Source organism: Gossypium arboreum, chromosome 5, assembly GCF_025698485.1.
Source record: "Gossypium arboreum isolate Shixiya-1 chromosome 5, ASM2569848v2, whole genome shotgun sequence".
Lineage (NCBI taxonomy): Eukaryota > Viridiplantae > Streptophyta > Magnoliopsida > Malvales > Malvaceae > Gossypium > Gossypium arboreum.
In genome coordinates this window covers 13,685,001-13,699,012 of record NC_069074.1, presented here as the reverse complement: position 1 = coordinate 13,699,012, position 14,012 = coordinate 13,685,001, and the positions used below count along the sequence as shown (strand labels likewise).

At 34.2% G+C, this 14,012-nt stretch overlaps 2 protein-coding genes across 3 annotated transcripts; both read left to right on the top strand.

The window, feature by feature from the left end:
• Window positions 1–4,606: 4,606 nt before the first annotated feature.
• On the top strand, window positions 4,607–8,725 carry LOC108453122 (protein FRIGIDA-ESSENTIAL 1). Its single transcript, XM_017751051.2, has 5 exons — window positions 4,607–5,015; window positions 5,776–6,301; window positions 6,428–6,654; window positions 6,732–8,107; window positions 8,329–8,725. The coding sequence occupies exons 1-5, from the start codon at window positions 4,853–4,855 to the stop codon at window positions 8,356–8,358; spliced, it is 2,322 nt and encodes a 773-aa protein (XP_017606540.1). The 5' UTR covers window positions 4,607–4,852; the 3' UTR covers window positions 8,359–8,725.
• Window positions 8,726–10,575: 1,850 nt separating this feature from the next.
• Window positions 10,576–12,298, top strand: LOC108453123 (auxin-repressed 12.5 kDa protein). 2 transcript variants are annotated; one of them, XM_017751053.2, is made up of 4 exons: window positions 10,576–11,018; window positions 11,107–11,317; window positions 11,588–11,698; window positions 11,937–12,298. In XM_017751053.2, exons 1-3 carry the CDS (start codon window positions 10,913–10,915, stop codon window positions 11,658–11,660), a joined length of 390 nt encoding a protein of 129 aa, XP_017606542.1. In that variant the 5' UTR covers window positions 10,576–10,912; the 3' UTR covers window positions 11,661–11,698; window positions 11,937–12,298. The 2 variants fall into 2 exon arrangements, with proteins under 2 accessions (XP_017606542.1, XP_017606543.1); XM_017751054.2 differs by lacking the exon at window positions 11,588–11,698.
• The last annotated feature ends 1,714 nt before the right edge of the window (window positions 12,299–14,012 follow it).

Genomic DNA, 14,012 nt, shown 5'->3' with positions numbered 1-14,012 from the left:
AAGAGCCATCCAATTTCCAAGAAAAATTACTAGTGGCCGGTGGAGTTTTAGCGAACGATAAGCACCGTTGTCTGTCCAGCACAACTTGTAAAGACAACAAAAATACCCACAAAAGATGAGAGGAAAAAGGCGGGTGATAACCAGCATAGACGCTGGCACAGACAAATGGTCTGATTCGAGACATCCTAAGAATCGACTTAATGAAATCTCATATTTTTAATATCAGAAAAAGAAATTATCCGTCAGGTTCAGAATTGATTTCTGATAATAGGTCAGGTCGTACCAATAAAAATCCATTTTATTCTATTTATTCCAATGCAAGGATTCAACAATCGTTAAGCCAAAATCATGGAACTATTCATACGCTCTTGAACAGAAATAAGGAATCCCAATTTTTGATAATTTTGTCATCATCTAATTGTTTTTTCATGGGCCTATTCAACGATGTAAAATATCACAATGTGATAAAACAATCAATTAAAAAAGATCATCTAATTCGAATTAATAATTTATTGGGTCCTTTAAGAACAGCCCCCAAAATTGTGAATTTTTATTCATCACTTTACCTTTTAATAACTCATAATCAGAGCTCATAGCAAAATATTTGGAGCTTGATAATTTAAAAACAGGTTTGCCGCTAAACAAAACAAAAGATAATAAACAAATGACTTGAAGAAAAAAGTTGTTCTTTAATATTTAAAATGAGAAAATATATTTAAATATATTTAAACTCATATTTTTAACTATTACAATAACAACCGTATCAAATGATTTAAGACTTAATCAACATATTAAGGTGAAAAGAAAAAATGCTTCTAAAAAATCGCATTTATAATTTAATTGGATAGTTATTAATGTTAATTATTTGAATCAATTGATAATTTTATAAATATATATATATATATATATCAAATTAAGTCAAATTAAAATATAAATATTAAATACAAAATACTAAATTTAAACTAGTGAAAATTTGAATACAAAATTTAACTCATAAAAATTAATATTTTTATTGAAAAATCAATAAAATTCTAATACATTTTTAGAGTGTGTTTGAAGGATGGTTTTGTAAGAGAGATTTTATTTATATCAAGGTTTTCAAAATTTTAAAATTCAATTTACTTATTTAGGTAAATATATTGAAGAATTTTAAAACTTGTTAGTAATTTTGATAGGAACTCCAATATCAAGGTTTTTTTTATTTAGTCTTTTAAGTCATTTAAAAAAAATTTAGGAAAATATATCATTTTTGGAGAGCGTATGTGAAAACGTGTCCAGTTGGGCGTGCTTTCTATCAACAATCATTCTCCCTAATAGCTTTTTAAACGTTAACAACAGTAAAAATTTTTAAAATGGCCAACGGTAATTTTTTTCTTATAAATACCAAGTCATTTTTTATTCTTTTCACTTAAAGCCAACTCTTTCTGTTTTCTCTAAACTCTCAATTCTCTCGATTTTTGTTCAAAATTTTCCTATACACTTTGTTTAAAAATATCATAGTTTTATTTAATTATTTCACATATTCATTTCGATTAATTTTTCATGAATGACAAGCTTCCTAATTCGTTTCGACGACAAGCACATTTTCGCTCCTCAAGCGATAATGATAAAAAGAAATTTAAATTTTATTTTTTCAATTAAGTTAAATTTAAAGTTTTTTAATTATTAAAATATATTAAAATATTTTATTTTGCCGATATAAATAGGTGGATGATCGTGTTTTTGAGGGGTTCATTCATAATTTGTCAAAGAGCCCAGACACTAAAATTCATGGTTATCTGCAAGACGCGAGATTCTTATATGTGTCTCGTATGCTCGTGGGCTGCAAACTGGATCCTACACTCATTAGCAGATTGACGAAAATATGGAGACTCGAGACACACACATTCCATCTTCCATGCGACAAGTGTACAATCGCACTCGAGGACGTAGCTTTACGACTCAGTTTATCGATGGATGGGCTAGTCGTTCGGGATCAACGATTGTTCCTGGTAAAAAGGACCTTTCAGATGCATTTTTGGGGAAAGTGCCCAACAAGTTTCAAGGTGGTCGGATAGATATGAAGTGATTGTAAACTAATTTCAAAGAACTTCCTTCAAACGTGCCCAATGTCATCAAAGAATATTACGCCCGAGGATTCTTTTTTACGTCCCAATCAGAGGCATTCTAATGCCTAATCAGAGGCATTCTAATGCCTAATAAATCTCAAAATTGGTACACATAAGGTGGATGCCAATCGGTGGTTGCCTGCTCCTACTATAGTCATGGGCATGGTGGCGACTATTATTTTTACGTCCCTAATACGTTCCCATTTGTGACAAGGTAAAAATCATTTGACAATAATATGTAGTTAATATAATAAATGTTGTTTATTTATTATATGTTTGAATTAATATATCGCTTGAATAAGTGGAACCATGAGTCGAGTTACGTGGGACTACCGGAGCAGCTCGAAAATATTCGATTGCTGTTAGATCAACACTTAAAAATCGAGGTTAGTTATTGATTTTTTTCAAACTTATAATAATTATACAATGATTTGTAATTTAAAATTCCGTACATAACAAAATTTACAATTGTGCGCTGCAGTTTGAATGGATACTATGCACCGATTCGGATATCCTAGAATGCATCCCGCTGAAATTTTTAGCCTTTCAGAGTATGTGGGTCATGGATGTTCTATTGATAGTGTACATGACAATAGAAATGTATAATCAGATCAAGTGATGCAACAGTTCGGGTGGAGGCAAAAAATTTCGCTGCCACTGCGAGACATGGAAGCACTACACAAGCTCGATCTCCCGGGGAAAACCAACGAAAATTGGTGAGATTACCACAAGAAATACTCAGCATTTGGGATCGTAGGATGAAATTCTTACCCATCCGCGAACCTTTTTTTCTCATTAGACACGGCGGTCTGTTTGGAGCACATGCCGTGGTTCAAAGTCGTCGGGAAGCCATATATGCTATTGATGGAGGTGAGGAGTAGGCAACTTATTCAGAAGGGGCCACAACAACCGCCCTAGCAGCATAGGTCCAGAAGTGGTGCTGCAACGTGTTTGTCCTCGGCATCAACCCAATAAGCGCCACTGATGTCTACACCACATCTCGGGCAGTTCACTCCATTTATTCTTGTATATAGTGGAAAGTGCATCTAGCTAGACCTGTTTTCCTATCATGTCAGCAAGAAAGCTCGCTCAGTTGAACGAATTTTCTTACCATTTCCACTAAAGTCTGCCAAAAGAGTATCTTGATCTCGAGAATCCAGGATAAGATTTGAAGCACATTTTGAAGATATTCGATGAAAATGTTGGTCCTGCGATGTGTTAAAAATTTTCGTCGCCAATAAAATTTTCAGTTTTTGGTATTATTAAGTCATCGATGATGCGATATCACCTTGAGACGAACACATTTCATATATCTTTCCAAAATAAAACTATTATCTCAGAAACTTATCCTGTGGAAGTCGAATTCCAAGGTGATTTTGCTTTATACGGTCATGGGTGGAAGTCTATGTAAAGGTATCGATCAACAGTCGTTATAAGATCATGAATCAGAGTATAACAGAAAAGTCAGTTAACATTCGTTATACGAGCACAAACTTAAACTTTTCGGATACCTGGAGATGTTGCCTTATAAATACCATACAGAAGTTTGAAGGAATAACCATAGGGAAAAACTGTGGGGCTTCTTGCTATAATCAATGTAATTTTTTTTTCTCTATTTCCACACAGCTAATATCTTTAACCTTCTTTCTTATCCGAAGGTCGGCACTACTGTGGACACAAGAGGACTCTCAAGTGGGAAATGGCTGTGACATTAGAGTAAAAGTTATACTCCTTTGAGGACGACAACGATTGTCGTTATTAAACAACTCATTAATAACTACAACCATTGTTATACCGACTCAAGTTTGACCTCTACTTTGACAGAACACCCGCTCTCCGCCTGAGAGCCCCCTTATGTCTTGATGTTAGCCTTCGGATAAAAATAAAATGTTAATGATACTGACTGACTGGAAATAGAGCAAAAAATTACGTTAATTACATCGAAAAATCTCATCATTTTCCCTTATGAATATGACCTCAATCTTATGTATGGTATATATAAATCATCATTTGTGGGTATCCAAAAAGCTTAAACTAGTGACTGCATAACTACCGTCAACTGGCCCCCGGTTATATTCGAACTCATGACCGCATCACGACCACTGATTGGGACCTCCACTTACACTTTGACTCGTGATTGTATCAAGCACGGTCACCCCAAAACCTAACTTTCATATGATGAGTTTCTGAGGTAATGGTCTTATTCTTGCATGACATATGAAATGTATGTGTTTTAAGATGTGTTATCGCATTCCCGATTCCTCAAATTTACTTATAAACTTTCACAGTTTCACTTTTAAAATCTTAAACCCTAATTCCTAAAAACTTTTATCCTAAACCTAACAAAATATTTAAAAAATTGTAAAGATACGCTTTTACACTCTCTCCAAGATCGACCTAATTAAAAAAAAAAAAAGCCTAAAAAGTTAATTAGAAAAAGATTAAATTATCCTTATACTTTGATATTAAAGAAATGTAGAAAATTGTTTAAAAGGTAACTCACTTTCCTTCACAATACAAGATTATGGCCCAAACTGTAGCTGGAGCCTAATCACTGACCCTCTAAGCACGCTCTAAGAGAAGCGCGTGGAGAATAAAGTACTTGGGTCCTCACCCGTTGATGATCATCGACATCCAGACGGCAAAAGATGAATGAATAAAGATCACACTCTTTGAGTGCGCAGCTCCGCAACCCCCATCCCCTCCGATTCACGACCTCGTTCAAAATACTGCACTCAGCTGCAATGCCTCTGTCAACCCCCGCCGCTGTTCCACGCGCTGATAAGGACGATGAAAGACGCACCGCGTTGACCACCAAGCCAGAATTCAACAGCTCCGATATGGAAATCGACGACGATGATGAGGAAGAAAGAGGACAGGAGTTGCAAGTGTCTTCAAAACGAAACGGTTATTCAAAAATAAAACATCGTTCAATCAATTTTCATTGACTTAATTCGGAACGTTGATAATTTATGTATGATGATAACATCGTTTCATCTTTATGACATTTGAATTTTCTGAAAGGAGATTAAATATTTGAAGATGTTTAAAGTTATAATTTTTATGCCGTAACTTGAATGGGCCTTAGAAGATTGTAGTGTTCGAGGTGCAAAAGAAATAAAATAAGCATAATTTCTCATCGTGGGGAGAAAGGTTTATAGACTTGCATGTTTTTAACTGAGCCTTAGTATTCCAAGAAATTTGGCACCCATTTTTTTAGCTTTAACATAATTGTATGTTATATTCAAAAAAAAAGAAAAAAATACTTGTATATAATGCTGCTGACAGGTCTTTTTCTTAGGTGCTTGATGCTTGTTATGTTAGCATCAGGTGAATTGATACATCTTTAACTTGTTCCTGTAGTACTGCAATGAAGCAGCCGTGCAGGTGCTCCTATTTAATCTTCCTTTACTTTGGCTTGGTAACTACTTTTAGGGTCCAGATTATAAGAAAACAAAATGGAAAGACCTCATCTTTTATAAGATCTGATTAAAGGCTATTTCATAGTCTGACCAGAAATGATGGTTATTTCTTGTCATTTTGATTGAGTTTTTCTTCAATGCAGATGGTAGTAATATTATGGAGTCCAAATTAAAGGCTATTTCATAGTCTGACCGGAAATGATGGTTATTTCTTGTCATTTTGATTGAGTTTTCCTTCAATGCAGATGGTAGTAATATTATGGAGTCCAAGGGGCATGGTGGACACTTGGGATCAGATCCGTTAAGTGCTCCTGGAAGGTCTGAAATGAGAATACCATCTAAAACCCTTTATGTAGGAGAGAGTAGTGCTAGTTTCAACTTATGTAGTCTTCCAGATGAGCCATGGGCAACTCAAAGGGAGGATCTATGCAAAAACTACAACGGTTCAAAGTATCCAATATCTGGAAAATGGCCTGCAAATGAAAAGGCAATCCAAGAATATGGGGTTAATGGACAAGATGCTCGAGTCATTTTTGAAAGAAAGGCCCATGAAGACCACCATGAACAGCATACTAGAAGCAAGGTCAATGAGATTATGTATGAGGCTACTAATCTAATAAGTGTTGATGGCAAAGAGATAGCTATCAATGATGTTATTTCAATACTAGGCAGATATCACTCAGGTGTCGGAGTTAGTAGTCATGGTTTTGAGCAAAAAAGCGAGCAAATGGGCATGCAAACAGAGAATAATAAACGGAGTATAAAGTCAAGGTTAGTGATATATGCCTTCTGTAACGTAGATTGAACCCAAGCTTCTTATTGTGTCCTTTTTGCTAGTAAATTTCTACCTTCCCAAGACTAGTTGTCCATTATTTTACTAACAAATAGGTTTTACAGATCTTCTGCTCCGCAAACTAGTACTGGAAGTCTGTACCCTGGTGCTGAGTTTAATAGCGAGAACAAACGCCCTGCACTTATTTGTGACTTCTTTGCTAGAGGGTGGTGTGTCAAAGGAAGTTCATGTAAATTTATTCACATAAAAGATAGTGGTACTAATCCTAGACAACAATCTGAGGAAGATGCAGCTGTAGCAGATGAGAAAATAGCTGTTCAGCTTGATGAAGGTACAACTAATTTTCTGCATTAAGGATGATCCAGAACCTTCTCTACTGTGATATCTTACAAGAACTTTATGCATCAGGTATTCAAAATACTGCTGAAAAATCAAGGCCACACTCACCTGGTTCTTCTGACAGATTGCCTTCATCAGCTAGAAATGGGACAGCATTATCTCCTTTAATCCATAGTAAGGATAAATCTATTGGCACTTCCCTTGGATCTCAACAGTTTCAAGCATCTACAGATGATTCCGAGCCATCTAAGGATGTAAGACAACCCAGTATAGGTCAGAGTTTACCTGCGGACAATTATGTCAAGCCTGGTCTGCTGAGTGATAGAGGTAGTTCTACCTTCAGGAATGGTTTTCTTCCTAAGCATATACCTTATTTAAGTGGCTCGGTTACATCTCTGGGCAATACATATAAAGAGAACCAAAAATATCGTGTCTCAACATGGCTAGCATCATTACCTTTTAGTTATTCTTCAAGTGCATGCTCTGTTGATGCTCAAAAGATGTTGAAGAATGACAGAGAACACCATACTTCCCATCCATCTTCTTTGCTGCAAGGCTCTTCCCCCTTCTCTGGTTTTGAACCAGAAAACTTTCCTGCAACTGATATTGCTAAGGATCCATTGCACTTCACCGAATATAGAATAAAAATTTCTTCAGATGATTGGGAACCATCAGTACCCTTTCGACCATCCTTTTTTATCACTTTTGGCTCATCATCCCCTCGACGCCAGTATGATCCTCTTCGTGATAGCATTGATTTGTCCAATGTAGGGGAGAGGTCTCTTAAATTTTCTTTCTCTAGTCAAGGTCCATCCCTCCTGGATGTAGCATATCCACCAACATATGATGATTCTACATCAGCAGGGCCACTGGTCCCTGCATGTAATGCTGATAAAATAATTGCATCTTGCCATGGTAGATATGTTGAAAATTTGGTCAATAACAATTACCACACTTCTGGAAAAGATTCAACAACTGATGCAAATGATGGGACGTCTGCTGCTGACATGCAAAATGGAACACTGGTTAAAGAAGAGATTTCCTCGGTTGCTTCTCATGTCAAAGACATTTCAAAGACAAGCAAAACTGATACTGATCGTGATGCTAGACATCGAAGGGATGGGTTTAGATGCAAAAAGGACTTGAAAGTAGATAGAGTTAGAGAAAAGAATGAAATAGATATTGAGCATAAGGCAGATGGGGAGGCACTCAAAGAGTCTAAAGCAATGAGGCATTTCCATGCTGCTCTTGTAGATTTAATTAAAGAACTTTTGAAACCAACTTGGCGTGAGGGTCATCTCAGTAAAGATGCTCATAATAGAATAGTCAAAAAAGCAGTTAACAAGGTTATTGGCACCATGCAACCTCATCAAATTCCACTTACCTTTGAATCAGTTAAGCAGTATCTTTCAGCATCCCAATCAAAAATAGCAAGGCTTGTTCAGGTGAGCGTTTTTGATTTGAGAGTTGTTATGGTATATACTAGCATGATCTAGAATAGGTGTGCTATTACTTCTACCAACCCCGATATTCCCTCTAAACAAAGATTAGATTTTTTAAGTGTGGATATTTTTTTCTCCATCAGTTAGGTTTACTATTATTTACTAGTCTACTTTTTAATATAATTCATTTATCAAACTGAGATTTCCCCACCCCTGTTTTGCAGGGATATATCGAGAAATACGGAAAATCTTGAGAGGCAGAGTGCTTATGTATTTGTACGGTTTTGTGCCCTTTACTAAGGGAATTCCTAACAATGATGTTTTTAATATATTAAACTGATAACCATGGCAGTATTAGGAATTTTCTCATGAAATCTTTTCATATTTAATTTCCTTTTTCCTTTACAGTTTATGTAGCTTATCAATAGTTGGTATGATTCTAAGTATGTTTATCATCTTAGCTTGCATGCCAGGAAATCTCCTAAGGAGTTTAACCTAAACTTTCTGTTAGGATTATGTAAGATCAGTTAAAATGTTTTGTATAAATGGGACTCCCTTGGCTTGTTCTGAACTCATGGCCTTTTCAACATTTTCTATGGATGTAAGTCACGAGTTCTAAAACAGTTTGGCTTTATTTCGTAGTACCCTGCAGTTTTGTGAAAACTATCAGGCTACATGAGTTGTAATATGAAGCTTAAGCTTCATGCTTATGGTTATAGGGAGTGTTGATATTTATGGTCTCTTATGGTTCAAACTGGTGTAAAATACATGACAGTTTTTACGTAGGTTCACTGCTATTTGATCATCTTTTTGACCTTGTTCTGTTAGCTCTAGTTTTCAGATTTGCGTGCTTACAGATAACATCCGTCATCTTGCTTGTAGCAGAATTTATAGGGGGTGAGGCACTTACCTCATTTTGCTTAAGGCATACCTTTCCTTCAATGATTTGATACTAGACATTCCTAAGCAGTTGCTTTTGCCCTTTCCTCTGATGGTTTTTTTTATTAGAATCATGTTACGGCATTACATCATCATAGGAGTATAGGACTGACTTCATAACGCATAGGTTAGTTTTTTGTGATTAAAGAAAATCCTCCACATTTTGCTTCAGGATTGGCAGTTCTGAGATAAAACAGACAGAAAGGGGCGTTATCAATTTTCATCGGTTAAAACTTGCGGGGATCTATGGACTATGGAGGCTCGACGGCAATTTGATCTTCTTATTTTTGTTGGGTGGATTTACCAATGAAGCTGGTGAAGTAAAACAATGAAGCAGCTCTCTTATTTTTAGATTTTAGTGGAATCTAATGATTATATTTTGCTGTTATTTGATCAGGAGACAAATCTTTCAATCATTGCATGAGCTTCTGATGCCAACGAGGGTAACCGTATCCATTGCTTTCAATTAGTGGTATGTTCGATTGGTTCATTTAATATTTGCCGAAAAAAACTTGCCTGATTTTGATGCTTATTTTCCCAAGTATCGAGAACAATCTCGTATTTGCGTCATTAATCCAACAAAATAATGGCATAAACAGTTGCAACTTCAAGTTTCCTAGAATAATAACGATATGGGCTACGTTGCGTTCGTCCTCCTTTCTTTTTGGGCCTTAAATTTCTTACGTAAATAAATTCCGATTGTCAAATTTTTACTTTTAATTTTTTTTTTTAAATTTAGTATATTTTAAGAGTATGGCTATATTATTAAGCTATTTTCATTTGTTAGAACTATTGGACTTTTTTCCTTGCAATTAGCCCAAAAAATCTTGCCTTTTTTGGTACACTATAAATTGAGAGAGGGGACTATATTAATAAGGTTTGAATTCTAATCACACTGGAGTGTCAAATGAAAAGCTTAACCATGGCTCTCTTGTATTATTGGCATTTTTTATATTTTTTAAAAATAAATTTTAGAATGCTTTGGTCTAAAAAATTGACATCCCACTAAGAAAAGTTGCCCCGTAGTTGCTGGATTTTAACATGCATAAAATAAACAAACAATAATTCTAATAAAAATCTGATCTTAAGATTTAGTGTCCATTTTCCAGATCCTTCCACTGCCTAACTCCCCTTTGACAATAGACAAACCTTTAGCTTTGGTCACCTCAACTTGCATTATTCAAATGTTAGATCATCACCTTCAGTAAAGAAATATGATTTATCTTTAGATTTCTAGAAAAGTTTTTTTTCGTCATTTTTATATTTTAATCCAGTGAGTTAAAAGAGATATTTACAGCATAACTTACACCTAAGATCCCTGTGAAGCATCTTAATTCTTTAACTAAAAGAAAAATGAAGGAAATGGCGTGATCAAAGGGAATGGGACCCAGGTGTCAATCCAAACACATGACTTCTATTTTTTTTTTTTGTGGACCCCCGATAATGGATCTAACGAATAGGACAAACAATTGTATATGTTACACTTGTGAATCAATATATCAACCTACTCTATTGAACACTCTCATCAGATTAGAATTAAATAAAGAGTAGATATTGTTTTGCGGGCCCCCTTCCCTTTACTCAGTCATCTTCTCATCCTTATCCATCTCCTTTGGACGTAATATCATGCCCACTCCTCATTCTTCTATTGCCAATATTCACTCGTCATTAATTGCCTTTAAATTTAATTTCCTACAAACTATTATAAATTTGGAAATAGCAAAAAGAAACCCCTTTTCCTTGTAGGAAGAGAGAGGGAGAGATATTTTTTAGCTAAAACTTTACCTATATATAATATCACCATATACCCATAAGAAACATTACATTACAGAAAAGAGAAACCAGAGAGAGAAAAAAAAGAAAGAAAAAATGGTTCTGCTAGACAAAATGTGGGACGATGTAGTAGCTGGGCCTCAACCTGAACGTGGTCTCGGCAGGCTTAGGAAGATCACCACCCAGCCTTTGTCCATCAAAGGTAAAAATCTCAATACTATGCATGGATTTGATATTTTTTTTTTGTTGACTGTTGAGTGACTGACTGAGATTTAATATGTTTTGGTTAGATGAAGGAGAAAGGAAAAAGTACCAGAGGTCGTTGTCGCTGCCGAATAGTCCAGTGTCAGGTCCGACACCCGTGACACCGACGACTCCGACGGCGCGTAAGGAGAACGTGTGGAGGAGTGTGTTCCATCCGGGTAGCAACCTAGCCACCAAAAGTATAGGTTCTGATGTTTTCGACAAGCCACAACCCAACTCTCCTACCGTCTATGACTGGTGCGTATACCTCGTACCATGCATGCATGGATTTTGTCTGGCTGCTACTTCTTTAGCCACTTGGTTTTTTGGTTTTTGGGCTTTGATCATTCACTAATCTATCTATTTGGTTGCTGAGGAAAATGAAATCTAATTAATCATGGCAAGGGTGATAGCAACGGTTAACCAGATAATCACTAAATATAAATATATAATGAAATCAAGATATTTTAGAACAGAAGCCTCAAGGATTTTCCTATTTTTTTGTTTTTTTTTCTAACGTTTTCTCAGCAACCAAACGGAGGCTCAGAGACAGAGCATGAAGGAAAACTTGGCTATTTGTTTGGTCGCTGCGTGGAAATAATTCCTTTTGATCAGTATACACTCTTATACCCATTTATGGTATAACACTAGTTGTTTCTTATTATTAACTTTAATTATTTTATAACAAACGAAAATTAGATGACTTGCTTAAAATAAGTAAAGATTAGATATTTCAAAAGAAATATTTAGATATATAGACTTTTTTTAATCAATTTCACGACGATTCTGGATCAAAGGGGCTGAATCTAATTTCTGGGTATGAAAACTAAACTGTGTACCAAGATATTGAAAGCACTTGGGTTGCATGCGATGACAGGCTTTACAGTGGGGAGACCAGGAGCAAGCATCGCTGAGAGGGTGGCGACTGACAGGCGGCTAGCAGGCTGCTCTCGTGAGCCAGGGCTGCATGTAAATAGTGTGTCTTCTCTTTTCTTTTCTTTTTTCAATGTTCTATTTTGTCTGTCTTTGTCTCTTGATGCTATTTTGATGTCTCGAGTAACCGTAGAAGGTGTTTTAAGAGCTGACTAAAGCTTTAGTTAGCCCTTGTCTTTTTGTAAGTAATGTTGGCCAAGGGTGCGCTAGCCCACGGTGGTTATTGATGCTTTGTCATTCAAGCTGCCACCGTGAGCGGCGGATATATTACATAAATAAATAAAGAGATTAATGGGGTATGTGTAATGATGTGCATAAGTATGTTATTTTAATTTAATCAAAGCATTAATAATACTTAATTAATTTTGGGGTTCATCTCCATTTATCTTTTAATTTTTTTTAAGGTCAATTATTGAGGTGAGAAGAGGATAAGGGTTTCGCTCCCATGGTACATTTTTTGGACCCACCTATGTTAGACAAGGAATGGTTACGAAAATGGTGTGATGGGGGACCTATTTCTTACCATTAGAACTGGGTACTTTGTAAAATGGCTAGTGCACATATTTCAAGTAGATTTGAAGTGATAATAAGACTCAAGACCTAGAATCAAGAATACCATAAAGGTACCCGTAAGTTGTCAATAAGTGATTGGGTTGCTTACCATGCTAAGATACATTTTTTTTTTTTTGAAAAAAAGCTAAGATTACATTATCATATGCAAATTTAGGGGTTGGTATGGGCATTGACTTTTTAAAATGAAAAATTGTTATTTAAGTTATTTAATTTTTTAAATTTTAAATTAATAAAAGTAAAATTATACTTTAATTTTAAAATTATAAAAAATAATTTAATTTTTAAAAATTATAAAATATAAATTATAAAAATTAAAATTTTATTCGGTTTCCTTAAAAATTGTTTTAACTTTATTTTTGCACATTATATTTTTAAAAGAAAATGATATTATTGAAAGAAATAATTATAAATATTAAATATAGATCGTAAAATAAATATTAAATATATATATATTCCTATTATTAACAGCCCGTTGTTTAAAGATCAAAATTCAAAATTTTAATGATTTTAATTTTTCCCCTTTGTTGGTATTTTTTTTTTTCTTTAAGCATTGAGATAGCTAGTATGACATGAATGGTCTGTTGATATGACTGTTAGTAGCGCTTGTTAGAATGGTAGTTACAATTCAACGAATATTTGATAGGTTATTGTAATTTATCATATTTAATTGGGATATATATTTCTTTTCATACAATATTAGGATAGGAACGTGAATAACATGGTTTGAATTCATACCAAATAAATATTTGATAAAAGTTTTAATAATCGTTTCATTAAATCAATATAACTTGAGATATTTTGACTTGAGTTTTTATCAAATACATTTGAATATTTTAGTAATTCATTATTAAAGATATGTCATACAAAAATTTCAATGTAATAAAAATTTTCACTCGCTTAAATCATATACTTGTTGATTATAGTGGATAAATTTTAAATAAAATTTTGTATACGTGTAACTTCGTCTGGTTAGAATTGAAATTAAATTTATAATTGTTAGTGAAATTGTGTAGTTGCAATTAAACAAAAATAAGAGACGCAAATCTAACAAATATAAGTGGGTTATTTACTTTGAAGTCAGTATGTTAGTTAAAACTAGTTTAACTGTAAAACCAACCTAATATTTATTACATTAGTTAAAACTTAAAAAGGCTGTGCTTACTCAAAAGATAAAATTATAACTATAGTTTTTTTTCCTCCTTCATGTACTCTAATTCTATTTCTGGCAAATGTACTTTATTTTGTTGCAATTATTTAAAATTACAAACAATTCTTTGTAAAATATTTTATTTTGAAAATCTAAACTTTCAATCTTGCAAAATATATTAGTCTTGTAAAATTATACACCAATTTTATTGGAGTTTTATTTTACAATTTTTTATTAACAAAACATTGTCATTTAAAAATACATATTTGAATTAATTTTATTTCATAAAGACGGCAAAAT

Coding starts and splice junctions, on each gene's coding strand:
- LOC108453122 (XM_017751051.2), top strand. CDS start 4,853: ATGCCTCTGTCAACCCCCGCCGCTGTTCCACGCGCTGATAAGGACGAT. Junction 6,655..6,731: donor AGCTGTTCAGCTTGATGAAG/GTACAACTAATT, acceptor TTTATGCATCAG/GTATTCAAAATACTGCTGAA. Junction 8,108..8,328: donor AAATAGCAAGGCTTGTTCAG/GTGAGCGTTTTT, acceptor CCTGTTTTGCAG/GGATATATCGAGAAATACGG.
- LOC108453123 (XM_017751053.2), top strand. CDS start 10,913: ATGGTTCTGCTAGACAAAATGTGGGACGATGTAGTAGCTGGGCCTCAA. Junction 11,019..11,106: donor CCAGCCTTTGTCCATCAAAG/GTAAAAATCTCA, acceptor TGTTTTGGTTAG/ATGAAGGAGAAAGGAAAAAG. Junction 11,318..11,587: donor TCTCCTACCGTCTATGACTG/GTGCGTATACCT, acceptor ACGTTTTCTCAG/CAACCAAACGGAGGCTCAGA.